Consider the following 18,174-nt stretch of genomic DNA (forward strand, 5'->3'; position numbering starts at 1 on the left):
CTGAACAAGAAAGTGAGACTTAGGATTACTATGTAACCACACACAGCATGGAGCCCCAGAAGCAGGGGGGCTAGACAGAGTGGAAAATTAATTATGAGGTAGGGCAGGAGACAAAGATTTATGTGAGTCTTGAGAGGAATGGTATGCACAGGGGGTGGGAGAGAGAATAAGTAAAGAATTTTTGTACAAGTTCATCCACCTTCGATTCACCCTGATATGTATTCTTGATAGAAACCCGAGTACACTGAGTTCATTTTGCCAGACAATATGTTTTGATTGCTCTCAAACTTAATACAACTCTGGGAAAGTCCCTCTTAAGAAATTATATTATTACTCATCTCTGGATCATGTAATTCGATTTTGATCTGGTGTTCCTAGACAAATAGATTGTTAAATGTATCATTGCATTACTGGCTCTGTCAGATAGCTAGTAAGCTATTTTCTAATGTGGTTTGGTGAAACGAATAAGTGAATGTGTTCACCACATTGCTGTATTTTTATCTTTCCGCACAAACGATAAAGAATGTCAATCATTTAATGTTTGTTTATATCCCTCTAGACTTCAGATCAAATGACCGAGGTAGAGAAGAGCAAGACCATAAAACCCTGAACACTCACTCCTCATGCTCCTACTTGTAAGGTGAAGATACACAGAATCGGTCAGAAAATGGATTAAAATGTTACTAATAGCAGGTTCACTAATGTTTTATTCCCGAAAATACCTCTCGTCTGTTGACTGAGTTGATGCATCCTCTCCTTCAGTTCAGTAGCCCATCAAACGTTTCTGCATGTACAGTAACTGCATATGACTGTCAGAGAACAACTGTGTACACAGAGCTGCTCAGTGCTGTAACTGATCACACCAAGGAGAGGTAGGCTTATCCCTGTTCTAACAGGATACACCTGTGTGACTCCTTCGCCATTCAGATACTTGTAAAATGGCTTTCGCATTGTCAAATCCTAGGCTTTATTAGTTGAGTGTCAACCTATGTCATTTGCTGGATCAGTGTTACCAAGTGCACTGTAGATTTTTTTAATTTTTTTTACCGGAGGTGGACAACACTCGCATCCAATTGCTTGTTGGGGTTTTCAATCATTCAGATTTTATTTTGATTATTCACGTTCACCGTGAGAAAGTTTTGATAGTTTCGCTTTAAACGGTCAGTGTATTTTGTCATTTTTACATAAAGTACAGCAATCCTTTTTGCGAGCTGCGCATGGTCAGGACAGTCATTGGTCAGGGTTGGAGAAACTCAATGTAAAATTCCAAGCGTTCTAAACCATTCGCTTTGGAGATGGGGTAAAACATAAATATTGACGTAGCACTAGCTCAAAACATTTATCTGCAAAAAAAGTACAAGTTAATCAGTGGGTGATGGTGATTTCAAATAATAAATTGGGGGAGATGACAAGCATAAATTGCCTCTACCCTTAATCTGATAGTGGGGTGGAAGATGCTCAGTCTTCCCTATGGCTCAACTCAAGTGCCTACACACACCATTGAGAGACACACACACACTATGAGACGGCTATTCAGATTAAAGAAGTCATCCCATCAGCAACAAATTTAAATAACTTTTTTAAAATGTATTTTATCCAACCGAATCACACCGTGTGGTTTCAAACTAAAATGTATGGTTCCTTTATCGGAGCCCATGTATTTACACTGAACAAAATATATAAATGCAACATCCAAAAATTTCAAAGACTTTACTGAGTTAGTTAATATAAGGAAATCAGTCAATTGAAATAAATTCATTAGGCCCTAATCTATGGATTTCACATGACTGGAATACAGATATGCATCTGTTGGTCACAGATACCTTTAAAAAATAAAAAAGTAAGGGCAAGGATCAGAAAACCAGTCAGTATCTGGTATGACGACCATTTGCTTCACGTAGCGGGACACGTCTCCTTCACATAGAGTTGATCAGGTTGTTGATTGTGGCCTGTGGAATGTTGTCCCACTCCTCTTCAATGGCTGTGCGAAGTTGCTGGATATTGGCGAGAACTGGAACACACTGTCATACATGTCAATCCAGGGCATTCCAAACATGCTCAATGGGTGACATGTCTGGTGAGTATGCAGGCCTTGGAACAACTGGGACATTTTCATCTTCCAGGAATTGTGCACAGATCCTTGCGACATGGCCTGCCGTGCATTATCATGCTTAAACATGAGGAGATGGCGGCAGATGAATGGCACGACAACGGACCTCATGATCCCGTCATGGTATTTCTGTGCATTCAAATCGCCATCGATAAAATTCAATTGTGTTCCTTGTCCGTAGCTTATGTCTGCCTGCCCATACCATTACCCCACCGCCACCATGGGGCACTCTGCTCACGACGTTGACGTCGGCAAACCGCACGCCCACACAACGCTATAAACGCTGTCTGCCATCTGCCCGGAACAGTTGAAACTGGGATTCATCTGTGAAGTGCACACTTCTCCAGCGTGCCAGTGGCCATCGAAGGTGAGCATTTGCCTACTGAAGGCGGTAAAGACGCCGTACTGCAGTCAGGTCTAGACCCTGTTGAGTACGACGAGCACGCATATGAGCATCCCTGAGACGACAGTTTCTGACAGAAATGTTTTGGTTGTGCAAACCCAGTTTCATCAACGGGCGGCTTGTCTCAGACGATCCCGCAGGTGAAGAAGCTGGATGTGGAGTTCCTAGGCTGGTGTGGTTACACGTTGTCTGCGGTTGTGAGCCAGGTTGGATTTACAGCCAAATCCTCTCAGCAACTCTGGTAGACATTCCTGCAGTCAGCATGTCAATTGCACACTCCCTCAAAACTTGACTGTGGATTTGTGTTGTGTGACAAAACTGCACATTTTAGAGTGGCCTTTAATTGTCCCCAGCAGAAGGTTCACCTGTGTAATGATTATGCTGTTTAATCAGATGTCAGGTGGATGGATTATCTTGGCAAATGAGAAATTAGCACTAACAGGGCTGTAAACAAATTTGTGCACAAAATATGAGAAATAATATTTTTGTGTGTGGACAATTTCTGGAATATTTTATTTCAGCAGCTCATGAAACATGGTACCAACACTTTACATGTTGCTTTTATATTTTCGTTCAGTGTAGATGCGTATCGAATTGTTCATGAATGGAGAAGTGCACGTCCTTAGGTCCTACTACTTTTACCTACTTTAGTTTTTAGGATAGGGTGTTTCTCTTATTATGCTTGTACAAAGAGATTAACTCAGGAGGAACAAATGTCAATTTTCTATAAAACATTGAAAAGCACCAACATTTAAATTGAAAGGCAAGCAGACATTTTTTCTAAAGGTATCACAGCAGAAGAGACCCTTTTCACTGCTGTGACAAAAGGAGTGTAGGAGGAAGAGCTGTGGGAGGGAAAGATTAAGAGTATAACCAATAAGGAAGAGACCTCCCTCTGCCGTCCCCCCTTTGGATTAAGACACTCCTCTTCACTTTTCCCCCCCTCTGGCTGGTGGGCTGTGTGTGGTGACTCTGCAGAGCACTGGAGGAGAACGGTGCATGTGGAGTGAATCAGTGGCTGTGGGCAAGTCACAATTCACTCTGGGTGCCTGATCAACGCTGCTGGTGGAGTACTAGTGGGCAGCAGCAGGATGGATTGCAGGATTGGATTCCAGCTGGGTGTCTCTTTTTTACTGGTACTCTTGGTGGGCCGTAGTGAGGCGTTGTGGTTTTCCTGGGGCAGTACAGACGGCACCACTGAGGCCCCAACGCTGGACAATGAGGGATCTGGGAACCCTGTGGCTAGCGGGAAATCACCAAAGCCGGACAACGTTGGAGAAGATGGGGCAGAGATCATTGACGTAGCTAGTGGAATACGTAAGTTTGTGCAAACTTGGGACCAGAATTCGAAGGCCACGGAGACCCATAAGCTGACCACTGTGAGGTCACAAGCCAGGAATGAGCGTCCAATGTCCACGTCGAGGGGAAGTAAACCTGGTAAAGGCACCTCTGCATTATGGGGTCTGGATCTGGTCTCTGGGGGTGGTTGGGAGTGGGTCTGGATTTGGATTTGGATCTGGTTCTGAATTCGGATCCGGGTCTGAATTTGAATCTGAATTTAGTTCTGAATTTGACTGTCTGAAATCAGGCTCGGGTCTGAATTCAGCTCCAGGTTTAAAACTGGTTCTGGGTCTCAATTTGTATCTGTATATGGGTCGAGCATTGAATCTGAATCAGGAGCTTCTGTGTGGGAGAACCAGGAGGGAAAAGTTATACCTACAGACCTCACGGGTTTAGCAGAGAATGTCAGTGTGCTTGCTGGGACAGAGCATGGGACGCTGGGTATTACCCAAGTGGACCTTGCAGAAAGTGCTTTGAACAAGCACAACAGAACAGGGACATGCTATGGGTTACCCCATAGACAGTCAGCCTGTCCCAAGAGTTAATGTCTCGAGACAACTCGCAGTAGCTATAAAACAATTAACTGTAGCTCTAGTTGGAATGCCAATCATTTTAACTCGACAGAGTACTCTGGTGAATACACTTTCAGGTGATTTACTAGCCTGTTTCAACAACTACCACTCTAGCTACTAGTGAGGTGCTCCGCCCCAAAATCCCCACATTGCTTGCTCATAGATTCCCGTTTGCTTTTTTGCAAATCCATGGGTGGCGACAGCTTTGCGGTGCCCAACCTTCTCAATCACAGCAGCGTGGAGGACATCCGGGCTGTTCTGGTGGAGTGGGTGTGGCTCTTGCGGTCACGCTGCCACCATAGCCTGGAGTGTTTTTTTCTGTTTGCTGCTAGTGCCCAGGTGCGGTGATAGCCCCCTAGGCCTGCGAGGTCCTGCTGGACAGTCCTCGCCGACGGCCAAACTTGACGACGGCCACTCTCTTCCCGATGAGAAGGACTGGTATCAGTCCTTCAAAGACAATGGTGTGAACATAGACTAAACAAACATGACACTGGTGGTTTCCAGGTGCGGCCTGAACCTGTTGCATGTCAATTTATGTCCAAGTCTTCCGGTTGGCATGTGACTGATAACTAAAATATATCAGAAAGTATAAAAAACACACCGTATCAATGATTCACACACTGCGTAACCAATCGGACAGGAAAGTTAGATTTTCTGGAGAACTAGAGGTGGCCTCTAAGGATCCTTTAACATACAATAATGTCATTTAGTTAAGGTGCAAGATACAGAGACTGCTTTTAAGGTAGAGCGACTTAAATGTCAAAGGGGGACATGTTTTAGGCACACCTAGTTTTAGATTATTCAATTAAACCTGAGTAAATTGCCGAAGGTCGCCGTTTCATTCCATGTCCATGTCAACGTCCCTCCCAAACTTAAAGGGAGTAATTATAGAGCAGTCATTTGTTTCAAGTGCACTTAAAGGAGGGAGCGACACTCTGAAATGCACTGTACGTCCTATACATTCTCTTGGCATGCAATCTTTACACCAACAAGCTGTCACTTTTGTGTATTCATGGCATAAATCATTGGAATATTGATAGAACATTTTACAAGCAGTACTTATGCGTGGTAATTTTGGATTGAAAACGATCGCACTTTTCTTGTATGAATTGCTTGCCAAAGTTGAGACGTGCATTCGGCTCTCTAAATGTTCAAATTAAGCTGTCATGTTACATTGAGCGCATGGGAAGTGATTATTTTGGCTTTTGTGGTTTGGCCCTACACATTCAACCAGGGAAAGGGAAACCTGGTCTTTATGCACAACTGAATGCATTCAATCAAAATGTGTCTTGCGCAGCCAACCCCTCTGAATTAGAAAGGCGCGAGGGGCTGCCTTAATCGACATCCAAGTCATCAGCGCCCGGGGAGCAGATGTTGTTGAGGGTTAACTGCCTTAAGGGCAAAGTGGCAGATTTTTTTCACCTTGCTGGCTTGGGGATTCAAACCTTTCGTTTACTGGCCCAACGCTCTAAACAGCTAGGCTACCTGCCCAACTTTGTGTGTGAACATACTTGTGTGACAGTTTACCTTTATTTTAGCTTGGTGACATAGTGACACCAGCTGTATGTCGTTCAATGGCCTTGAGCATGATAGGGAAAGAAGAATGGTACTGGTAGATAAAATATTTTTTCCCTGTACAACATAAACCTTACTCAGTCTGCATATAAAAGTGGGAACATTGTTTTCAGCAACAGACTTGTTTTGAATGACACTGACTGAGCATGTGACATTTTTTTCCTCTGCTAGTTGGGTAGAAGTAGGGTTGTGCAATAATTAGCCTATGCCATCAGTGTGCCAGGATAGTAGCTTATTATATTGTTAAGTCAGCTCTCAGCCATCACTGATCTCTCTTGCAGCCTCCGATCTCATTAGACTCCACCCTGCTGTTATAGTACAGTGAGAGGGGGCGCTCAGGATTCACTTTTGGCCCGAGCATGTCGTGGCAAAATCTCCAAACCACATATTGAGCTTCAATTTCCTTCTCTTTGCCAGGTAGTCATTTGGAAACGCGTATGGTTATGTTTCTTACGTCAAATTAGTGCATTTTCTTTTATGCACAACTTTTCAAATACTTTAACAGGCTAATTTTCGAAAATGGGAAAACATGAAAATCGTGCTACAATGTTGGAGAGGAGGTGCTGTGGGTATGTTTAAATGTTAAATGAATACGTAATTCGAAAGGAACAAAAGACAACACATTTTCCCTATAAAGACCCTATAAATGTGACTATGGTTAAGGGTAAGGCATTCCACAGTTTGCAAGAAGTACAGTGCCTTCAGAAAGTGTTCATACTCCATGACTTATTCCTCATTTTGTTGTTAAAACAATCGCCACCGCAATGAAGTTTGAGGATTTTAGAGGTGGACCATCGTGGTGTCTAAGATTTATGAGACGTAAAGGCCTGTCCATCAGGGTACGGACGAGTCTGTGTCAGCAGCTCCCTCCCGACTACGAGGAAAAAGTTTCAAACTTCCGCAAATTCACTGATGCAAAGATAGCGGAGCATTCCATCGGCCCACACGACATCATAAATATGGATGAAGTTCCTCTGACGTTTGACCTGCCTCTCACTCGGCCTGTCAACAGGAAAGGCGAATCATCCGTCACGCTGAAAACAACTGGGCATACAAAAACGCACTTCACCTGTGTCCTGAGCTGCACGGCATCGGGAGAAAAGCTTCCACCGATGTTGATTTTCAAACGCATGACGATGCCAAAAGAAAAATTCCCGAGAGGAATTGTTGTGAAAGTCAACAAGAAAGGATGGATGACGGAAGGCCTAATGCATGAATGGCATACGGAGTGTTACGGCAAGCGACCGGGAGGATTCTTTCACAAGAACAAGGCATTGCTCGTGTTGGACAGCATGAGGGCCCACATAACAGATTCTGTGAAAGAAGCCATCAAGAGGACAAACTCAATTCCAGCTGTGATTCCTGGGGGCACAACAAAGTATTTGCAGCCACTCGACATCAGTGTAAATCGTGCATTTAAGATGGCGCTCCGTGTTCAGTGGGAGGCTTGGATGACAAGTGGGGAGAAATCCTTCACTAAAACGGGCCGCATGCGAAGAGCAACTTATGGTCAAGTCTGCCAGTGGGTCCTGACAGTGTGGAGCATTGTCAAAAAATCCACTATCATCAACGGGTTTCGAAAGGCTGGACTGCTGCGTGTTGAAGAGGGCAGCATGAGCTCAGCGGGGAATTTGCCTCCGGATGAAAGTGACGAGAGCGACAATGAAAACGATCCAACATCGGATGAAGCAATTCTGAGGCTATTCAACTCCGACACCGAAGGAGATGACTTCAGTGGTTTCAGTGCACAGGAGGAAGATAGTGACCAATGACTTTCTTGGTAGGCTACTGTTTACTGCTATTTTTTAAATTTTTGTTACAAGCCGTGTTTCGTTAAAGCCTATTTATTTTTGTTACAAGCCGTGTTTCGTTAAAGCCTATTTATTTTTGTTACAAGCCGTGTTTCGTTTAAAAGCCTATTTATTTTTGTTACAAGCCGTGTTTCGTTTAAAGGCTGTGTAAAGTTAATTTGTTTCAATGTACCGGTAGGCACCTGCGGCTTATAGACATGTGTGGCTTATTTATGTACAAAATACATTATTTTTTTTAAATTCAGTGGGTGCGGCTTATATTCAGGTGCGCTTAATAGTCCAGAAATTACGGTACATATTTTATCTTGCCCATTCACCCTCTGAATGGCACACATACACAATGTATGTTTCAATTGTCTCAAGGCTTAAAACTCCTTTAACCGGTCTCCTCCCCTTCATCTACACTAATTGAAGTGGATTTAACAGGTGACATCAATAAGGGACTGTAGCTTTCACCCGGATTCACCTGATCACACTGTCATGGAAATAGCTCCTAATGTTTTGTAAACTCGGTGTATAAATGGTGTGTAGAGACAGTATATGAATAGAAAAGGTTTTTACAGTAGCAGTTATATAGGATGAGCTACGAAGAGAATTGGGTAAAAGCTGGTAAAACTGTATGTAGACATTGTTAAAGTGACCAGTGTTCTGTCTATACAGTGCCTTCGGAAAGTATTCAGACCTCTTGACTTTTTTCACATTTTGTTACGTTACAGCCTTATTCTAAAAATGATTTAAACATTTTATTTAATTTTTTATCCTCAACAATCTACACACAATACCCCATAATGACAAAGCGAAAAAAGGTTTTTAGAAATGTTTGCAAGGTATTCAAAATAAAAAAAGATATCTTATGTACATAAGTATTCAGACCCTTTGCTATGAGACTAGAAATTGAGCTCAGGTGCATCCTGTTTCCATTGATCATCCTTGAGATGTTTCTGCAACTTGATTGGAGTCCACCTGTGGTAAATTCAATTGATTGCACATGATTTGGAAAGGCACACACCTGTCTATATAAGGTCCCACAGTTGACAGTGTATGTCAGAGCAAAAACCAAGCCATAAGGTCGAAGGAATTGTCCGTAGAGCTCCGAGACAGGATTGTGTCGAGGCACAGATCTGTGGAAGGGTACAAAATAATTTCTGCAGCATTGAAGGTTCCCAAGAACACAGTGGCCTCCATTATTCTCAAATGGAAGAAGTTTGGAACCACAAACTCTTCCTAGAGCTGGCCGCCCGGGCCAAACTGAGTAAACGTTGAAGGGCTTTGGTCAGAGAGGTGACCAAGAACCCGATGGTAACTCTGACAGAGCTCCAGAGTTCCTCTGTGAAGATGGGAGAACCTTCCAGAAGGGCAACCATCTCTGTAGCACTACCAATCAGGCCTTTACGGTAGAGTAGCCAGACCTTAGCCACTCCTCAGTAAAAGGCACATGACAACCCGCTTGGGGTTTTCCAAAAGGCACCTAAAAACTCTTAGACCATGAGAAACAAGATTATCTGGTCTGATGAAACCAAGATTGAACTGTTTGGCCTGAATTCCATGCATCACGTCTGGAGGAAACCTGGCACTGTCCCTACGGTGAAGCATGGTGGTGGCAGAATCATGCTGTGGGAATGAGTGGCCCAGCCAGAGCCCGGACTGGAGAGACCAGAAAATAACTGTGCAGCAATGCTCCCCATCCAACCTGACATAACTTGATAGGATCTGCACAGAAGAATGGGAGAAACTCCCCAAATACAGGTGTGCCAAGTGTGTAGCGTCATACCCAAGAAGATGGTTAAATGTCCTCTCTCCGCGTGTAGCACAGGGGTCGTTCCACTTTAAATTGACAAGAAAGAGGATTTTGACACCCACCATCTCAGATTGTTCTGAAATAATTTATGTTAGCAACAGATAAGATTAGCATTCCTGCAAAATAATGTTTTGAAATATAATTTGATCTCTGAGAAATGATAGGATTCATATAATGTTAAATAAATATAGTACCTAACATCCGATTTGGACCAAACCTTTTTCTAACAGTGAATTAGACATGAGGAATCCAATGGAATGGTCAAAATCCACCCACGGACCCTCCACAACCCATGACAATCCCACCCCAACAACAAGTATATAGTAACAGTTCTCGGTGTCTGACAAGTAGTATGGAGCTGCAGCTCGGTGTATTGTCTAAATTCTATGTAATGTATTCCCAGTGGATTTGGTGATGTTTTTCTTCCCCTGTTCAGAGAAGTTAGTCATTAAAAACAAACAAAAAACTAAGTCCCATCCTACATCCTGACCACTATATGGTGCTGTTCCTGCAATTAGGTGAAAAAGTTGAGAGTATTTTAAAGGAGTAGTTCACGCAAATTACAAAGTCGTACTTATATTGTCATTTTCACGCTTCATGTTTAAATCCTTCTAAAGTGTCTGAAATGTATTGTGTTTTTGAATTTGTGCCACAAATGCAAAAAAGTTAGTATTTGACACAGTGGCCATAGAAACACAACCAAAGCATGGGTTGATGTCATACCTTGTCCGTAGACTGCTTATAGGATAAGGAAACCAATATATTATAACCAATAACCTTTTTTTTATCACTTAATAGCAGGAACCACACCATCTATTGGTCAGAACCTGGTATTTGTATATTTTGTATTTTATTAGGATCCCCATTAGCTGTTGCAAAAGCAGCAGCTACTCTTCCTGGGGTCCACACAAAACATGAAACATGACATAATACGGAACGTTAATATTATTTTTAAAAGCACACACAGCCTACATATCAATACATACAAACTATCTAGGTCAAATAGGGCAGAGTCATTGAGCCGTGAGGTGTTGCTTTATCTGTTTTTTTTAAACCAGGTTTGCGGTTTATTTGAGCAATGTGAGATGGAATGGAGTTATTGGACACATGGAAACATGGTATTATCAGGATGTTGGATGGGACATAAACCTAACAACAGAAATTACAAATTTTTCTGAATAGGAAAAAAAATAAACATCTCCAAATTCACTGAGAATGCATTACATGGGATAAAGAAACAATACTTAACTAAGTGCACGTCTTTACTTTTCGTACAAATTTAGAACACTATGGCATGAATCATTGTCTGTCTCATCTGATGCATACAGTATCTAAAATTGAATTCATTAAGATATCGTCAACAGTCACTGCTGAACAGAATCTGATGCTTAGTGTGAGGTTGACCTAAATTATCCCATGGCCTGGCACAACAAGTATTATGCTGTTCAATACTTGACATCAAATTGACCTCACAACTTCATGGTGTACCCCTTATTAACACTGAGTAACATGGTTCGAACAAAGGCAGGGAAAGCAGGAAATTAATGCCAAACCCATAGTCATGTCTAATGCAGAAAGTCCAAAGTAACATACAAACAGTCCTTGTTTGCCTCCAAATGTAATTTGTTGTTTAATTGAGTTATTAAACATGATATAACCTTATAGAGAACATATGCTTTGAAAACATCAGGTAATTCGATTTTGCAACCATGGGGTTTCCATGTGTCCACTGTTGATCTTTGACCCCCATAAGAACAGGTCTAGACAACGTAACAGCTTGTTGTGATGTGAAAGGAATTATTGCAGTTATCAGGCGCCCCAAGGGATATAGTGATTGGTGACGAAGCATAGCCAGAGCGACTCCAAAGTTCACCAATGATGACATTCCCGATCCACCAGATGTTTCCCATTTTCCCATGGAGAGTTTTGGAATCGAACTGGCCACCAGATACGGGGTTGCGTCCTGACTTCAAATCCCAAACTGTCACTTCCCTTCGTCTCCCTACTTATCTTCAGGAGTTCTGGGATTTTCCCTGAAAGAACCTTGATAGGGCAGTGTGATGACGATTGCATCATCTGTGGACCTATTGGTGCGGTAAGCAAATTGAAGTGGGTCTAGGGTGACGGGTAAAGTGGAGGTGATATGATCCTGGACTAGTCTCTCAAAACACTTAATGATCACAGAAGTGATAGTCATTTAGTTCAGTTACCTTTGCATTCTTGGGTACAGGAACAATGGTGGCCATTTTGAAGCATGTGGGGACCGCAGACTGGGATAGGAAAAGATTGGTGTCAAAGACTCCAGCCACCGTAGTCATAGACTGTTCTCTCTGCTACCACAAGGCAAGCGGTACCGGAGCGCCAAGTCTAGGTCCAAGAGGCTTCTAAACAGCTTCTACCCCCAAGCCATAAGACTCCTGAACATCTAGTAAAATGGCTACCCAGGCTATTTGCATTGCCCCCTCCACACCACTGCCACTCTCTGTTGTCGTCTATGCATAGTCACTTTAATTAAATCTATGTACATACTACCTCAACTAACCGGTGCCCCCGCACATTGACTCTGTACCGGCACCCCCCTTTATATGTTATTTTTTACTGCTGCTCTTTAATTACTTGTATCTCTTATTCTTATCCATATTTTTTTGAAACTGCACTGTTGGTTAGGGGCTTGTAAGTAAGCATTTCACTAAGGTTGCATTTCACCTGTTGTATTCGGCGCATGTGACTAATAAAATGTGAATATGAATATTGAATATGTCTGTAAACACACCAGCCAGCTGGTCTGCGCATGCTCTGAGGACGTGGGGGTTAACATGTTTAAATGTGACCCCATTCAGGAAACTAGGCGCTAAAATATATATTTTTTAATCAAAATGGCAGATATGCCTACTCAAACATGTGAACGTTCATGTGCCTTAATGTCAAACTTGTATGACATCTGTAAATAAGAAATAAAATTGTTAAATTACAAGCCTAGTTGGTTTAGCCACAGAAAAAGTGAGCAACCTTCCGCTAGCCATGATTGGCTGAGATAATGAGTGGGCTGGACATGCTGAGAGATGAGTTTGGATTGGTCTACCATATAGCACGCGTCAGTCTATTGGAGCTGGTCAGTATGTTTAGGTAATTGTGTCGAATGCAGCTTTCTTTAATAAACATTTTTTTTTTTAAATGTATCGCATAGTAAAACTGCATAAACCTAATGTCAAGTTAAAATGTACTGTTAGCTAGCTAACGTTTCCTGGCTGACTTGCTAGCTAACGTTATGTGTTTGCTCTCCACTTTCTGGGGGACCGAGTTTTGAAATCAGTGGAATTTGAGTATGATAGCTAAGGAGTTGGAGAAAACACCAGTCTGGATTACATCGTCAAACTAAGGCAACCATGCATGGCATCAGACAGACACGTCCAAACATGATGTATACGTAAGATTTTCAGATATTACACGCTTCTAATTTTGACAAAGTAGTTTCATTTCAAGTGTACTGTTAGCTAGCTAACGTTAAGTGTATGATCTTATTCTTTGTATCTCAGACAAATTTGTTGACTAGTTTGTTGACTAGCCATCAAACCTGGTTGGTTAGCTACCTGCAGATTCATGCAGGGTAGTAACGTCATGAGTTGTGATTGGTCCATTGTTTAGCTAACTAGCTAGCTAGCTACATGTTTTAACAAAAGACGGGAACGACAGACAGCAAGCAAATAAGTCCTTCTGGAAGTGCACCGAATATGATGCTTTCGAATGCTGAGGTCTCATAATGCTCACTGATTGGATTCTCTCCAAGTTATCCTGGATACCCGGTTCTTTCAGCACCCAGGAACATGCTCTGGAGGAGCTCCTGACATGCACTACCGGTCAAAAGTTTTAGAACAGTTTAATTTGTACTCTGAAATGAAAACATGGAAAAAATAAACAATTGGAGACAAAAAAATCATTTTTATTTGGATTTCATGTAATGGACAAACACAAAATAGTCCAAATTTGTGAAGTGAAATGAAAAAAAATCTAAAAAATAAACAGAAAAGTGGTGCGTGCATATCTATTCACCCCCTTTGCTATGAAGCCCCTAAATAAGATCTAGTGCAACCAATTACCTTCAGAAGTCACACCATTTATTAATGTCCACCTGTGTGCAATCTAAGTGTCACATGATCTCAGTATATATAAACCTGTTCTGAAAGGCCCCAGAGTCTGCAACACCACTAAGCACAGGGGACCACGAAGCAAGTGGCACCATGAAGACCAAGGAGCTCTCCAAACAGGTCAGGCACAAAGTTGTGGAGAATTACACATCAGGGTTGGGTTATAAAAAAAATATCCGAAACGTTGAACATCACACAGAGCACCATTTTAAATCCATTATTAAAAAATGGAAAGAATATGGCACCACAACAAACCTGCCGAGGGAGGGCCCCCCACCAAAACTCACAGACCAGGCAAGGAGGGCATTAATCAGAGAGGCAACAAAGAGACCAAAGATAACCCTGAAGGAGCTGCAAAGCTTCACAGTGGAGATTTGAGTATCTGTCCATAGGACCACTTTAAGCCATACACTCCACAGAGATGGGCTTTATGGAAGAGTGGCCAGAAAAAAAGTAATTGCTAAAAAAACAATAAGCAAACATGTTTGGTGTTCACCAAAAGGCATGTGGGAGACTCCCCAAACACATGGAAGACTGTACTCTCGTCAGATGAGACAAAAATGTTGCGAAAATGCTATGTCTGGCACAAACCGAACACCTCATCACCACCGAGAACACCATCCCCACAGTGAAGCATGGTGGTGTCAGCATCATGCTGTGGGGATGTTTTTCATCGGCAGGGACTGGGAAACTGGTCAGAATTGAAGGAATGATGGATGGCGCTAAATACAGGGAAATTCTTGAGGGAAACCTGTTTCAGTCTTCCAGAGATTTGAGACTGGGACGGAGGTTCACCTTCCAGCAGGACAATGACCCTAAGCATACTGCTAAAGCAGCACTCGAGGGGTTTAACGGGAAACATTTAAATGTCTTGGAATGTTCAAAGCCCAGACCTCAATCCAATTGAGAATTTGTGATATGACTTAAAGATTGCTGTACACCAGCGGAACCCATCCAACTTGAAGGAGCTGGAACAGTTTTGCCTTGAAGAATGGGCAAAAATCCCAGTGGCTAGATGTGCCAAGCTTATAGAGACATATCCCAAGAGACTTGCAGCTGTAATTGCTGCAAAAGGTGGCTCTACAAAGTATTGACTTTGGGGGGGTGAATAGTTATGCACAGTCATGTTTTCCCTTTTTAAATCTTATATCTTGTTTGTTTCACAATAAAAAATATTTTGCATCTTCAAAGTGGTAGGCATGTTGTGTAAATCAAATTATATAAAGCCCCCCAAAAATATATTTTAATTCCAGGTTGTAAGGCAACAAAATATAAAAAATATTAAGGGGGTGAATACTTTCGCAAGGCACTGTAGGTTGCTTTGCTTTCACCCTTCTGCCCAGTTCATCCCAAACCAGCTCGATGGGGTTTAAGTCTGGAGACTGTGCTGGCCAATCAATGATTTGAAGCCTATGGTCTTGTTCTTTTCTTCTAAGGTAGTTCTGAAATTGCCTGGAGGTATGCTTTGAGTCATTATCTTGCTGTAGGATTAACCCCTGACCAACTAGGCATACACCAGAGGGTCTTGCATTGCGCTGCAAAATGCTGTGGTAGCCATTTTGGTTCAGGGTGCCACTCACTCTGGATCCAGCAATAGAGCCCCAGACCATCACGCTTCCTCCATGTTTGGTGTCACACTGAGGAACCATCCTTTCGCCTACTCAACGGCGTACAAAAACCCTGCGTGATGAACTGAAGATTTAAAATTTTCATCAGTCCGTAAGACTTTCTTCCACTCTTCAGTAGTCCACTGGTGGTGCTTCATGGCCCAGGCAAGCCTATTTTGCCATCTTAGCAATGGCTTTCTTACTACCACTTGACCTGTCGCACCTGCATCTCGAAGTTTTCTCTTCACTGTTGAAACTGAGACTTGCTTACTTCGACCAGTGTTAAGCTGTGCTTGACGCTGGTGCCCTGTGAGCTGCCTATCACGCAAGCTGTTGACTCTCAGAAACTTGTCTTCTGATTCTGTCGTGGCTTTGGCTTTGTTTCCTCCAGTTTCCAAGTGCCTTTTGATGGTGTAGGAAACTACTCACTGACACCTTGGCGTTCTTTGCAATTTCTTTAAAGGAAAGACCTACACTTTTAATGGTTATAATCCTCTGGCTTCTTTTGTTAATTGCCTTTTTCTGGCCATTATGATAGCAATATACTACTTCCTGTAGTACAATACTGTTCAAATAATGCTTAAGAGGGTGTAGTAACTGTCTTTTCCAACACTGCTTTTATATAAATAGAGGGTTTGTAAGTAATCAACAAAAGTTAGGATACCTGTAGGAATTGTTAGCATCAACTTTCAAGGCTTAATTTACTTCCATTGCTGCAGACCAGCTATAAGTTGATAACCCATTACTTGTTCCCTGAAAAAAGGCCCTTTTTTATAACTCTGAAATGTACACGACAGTAGCAAAGAGGTGACATGAATGGAGAAGCAACTTGCTGGCATTCCACGCCGACCACAAGTAACAGAAGGATCTGTTGTCACTGGTTCAGAAGTAGCCTACACCAGAGCTGTGTTCGAATACTCATGCTAACCGCACTAACCTTACTATTTGTGACTTGAATTGAGTATATAGTATCCTTATTGGTCATAGTATGGATATAGTTAGTATGCCAAAAGTTCCCAGATGTCGTACTAAATTTGGCAAAATATGAATTATACACACAGAGGACACTATTTCCATACTTTAGGGCCCATAATGTAATGCTTTAGGAAATGGGCGTGGCTTTTCATTGTTTTCAGATTTTAAGAAAATGGCGGAAAATATGCAGCCAAAGTACAACGAGAGCGAATACAAATTCATTGCTTTATGTCAAATGTTAAGAAAATGTTGAGCAATGTAATAAAGTAATGACATTTTCAAGTAAGTTACCTTACACGTTATGTTGGCTGACAATTTGTTAGCCACACTGTCCTTACGAACCACATAGCATAGCGGTATGTTAGCTAGCTACCTGACGTTGGTTGGCTACTTATACATCAAACTTTCCTGTATATTAACTATAGGCTATCTAACTACCCTACGTTTATTGACTTGATTATTCCTATCGTTCTTAGCTTAGCTAAATGGTATAGTCGTTGTGCGTTCTCAATGGACATTCGGGTGCTTTCGTAAATTCGCTCTGGATATCTACTCTGATTTCAGAGCACACTCGTCTGAGTGTACCAAAGCGCAGAATAATGAATTTACGAGCACTCAACACCCGTTGAACATGGCCTCAGTAAACGTCAGTAAACGCAAAAAAGCATCATAAATTGTTGCCAGCAGCACAGTTAGTCACCAACGGTCTGGATAACATGAAAACTGCCTAACCAGCTCTGCTAGGGTGAGTAAAATGGTCAGAGTGGTCTCATTTATGTCTGGAAGTAGCTAGCAAGCTAGTCAACATTAGCTTGGGTGCTTGACTGCCGCTGTAAGGTCAGAACGCTCAAATCAACCCTGCTCCTCGGCCTGAGCTTCCAGTGTGCGCTCCGAGTGCCAAACGCTCTGAATTTCCACACAGACAATCTGACAACGCTCTGAATTTAAGAGCACACTCCAGATTGAATTTAAGAACACACCCGAAGTCGTAAAATGTCTAACTAGTCATTTGTTATGCTAACTAGCTAGCAAGAGGTTGCATAGCAACAGCATCAACTTCCGGTAGACAGGCGAATAGCTAGTACACTTAACTGAAAGGATACTGTTTCGTTTACAGTATACTAAAATGTAGTATACAGTATGTTAGTATGGGTATTCGAACACAGCTCAGGACTGAATGGCTGGAGTCTTACCTGAAAAGCGTTTCCTACACTTTCAAGTTGCATTTGTGAATAAGCCAAAATCCATCTGAGAAAAATGAGCACATAGCCTACTTGGACACTTGCAACCCTTTTAATGGCTCCACAATCCTTATGAGACCAGAACAAGCACATTCTTGGATGATTTATTCTGACCTTTTAATGGCGCTGCATTGTCATGTAGCCTACTCTTATTAATTTTTTTGTTATTTGAAAAAAATATTTTAGGCCTACTTTGCCACCTTTTTTTGTTTTGCTAAGCTTTTTCGATCATAAATCTGTTTTATGGTGAATGATTGATGTTAATGGATGGTGTAAAAACAAGATAAAATGAAAATACTTTCTTTAAAACAAAAATACATACTGGAAACTAGGTATTGGCTGTTTTTAGCCTTCAGCCTTTATATAACCATATTCATGAATTTATATACAGTATTCAGGCCATAACTGAACCAATTTCTGTAGATTATACATACAATATTCTGCAAATATGAATACATGTTGCCTATATACAATATTTGTAGCCATACATGATTTAATGCAAAGCAGTAAACATACACATTTAATAAGACTCATGAACACAATTAGGTAATAGTTAACGTACATAACATTATTTAGTAACCGACCCATAAACAAAT

At 41.9% G+C, this 18,174-nt stretch overlaps 1 protein-coding gene across 2 annotated transcripts in view; it reads left to right on the forward strand.

The window, feature by feature from the left end:
* The first annotated feature begins 3,504 nt into the window (after positions 1 to 3,504).
* Positions 3,505 to 18,174, forward strand: part of LOC120058186 (collagen alpha-1(XVIII) chain-like) — an 82,161-nt gene continuing 67,491 nt past the window's right edge. Inside the window, exon 1 of one of the 2 annotated variants that reach the window (XM_039006669.1) lies at positions 3,505 to 3,950. In XM_039006669.1, coding sequence (XP_038862597.1) covers positions 3,605 to 3,950 — 346 coding nt within the window. In that variant the 5' untranslated portion in view covers positions 3,505 to 3,604. The remainder of the gene's footprint in view (positions 3,951 to 18,174) is intronic. The other variant, XM_039006670.1, reaches the window with a different exon arrangement.

This window comes from Salvelinus namaycush, chromosome 13 (genome assembly GCF_016432855.1).
Source record: "Salvelinus namaycush isolate Seneca chromosome 13, SaNama_1.0, whole genome shotgun sequence".
NCBI classification, from domain to species: domain Eukaryota; kingdom Metazoa; phylum Chordata; class Actinopteri; order Salmoniformes; family Salmonidae; genus Salvelinus; species Salvelinus namaycush.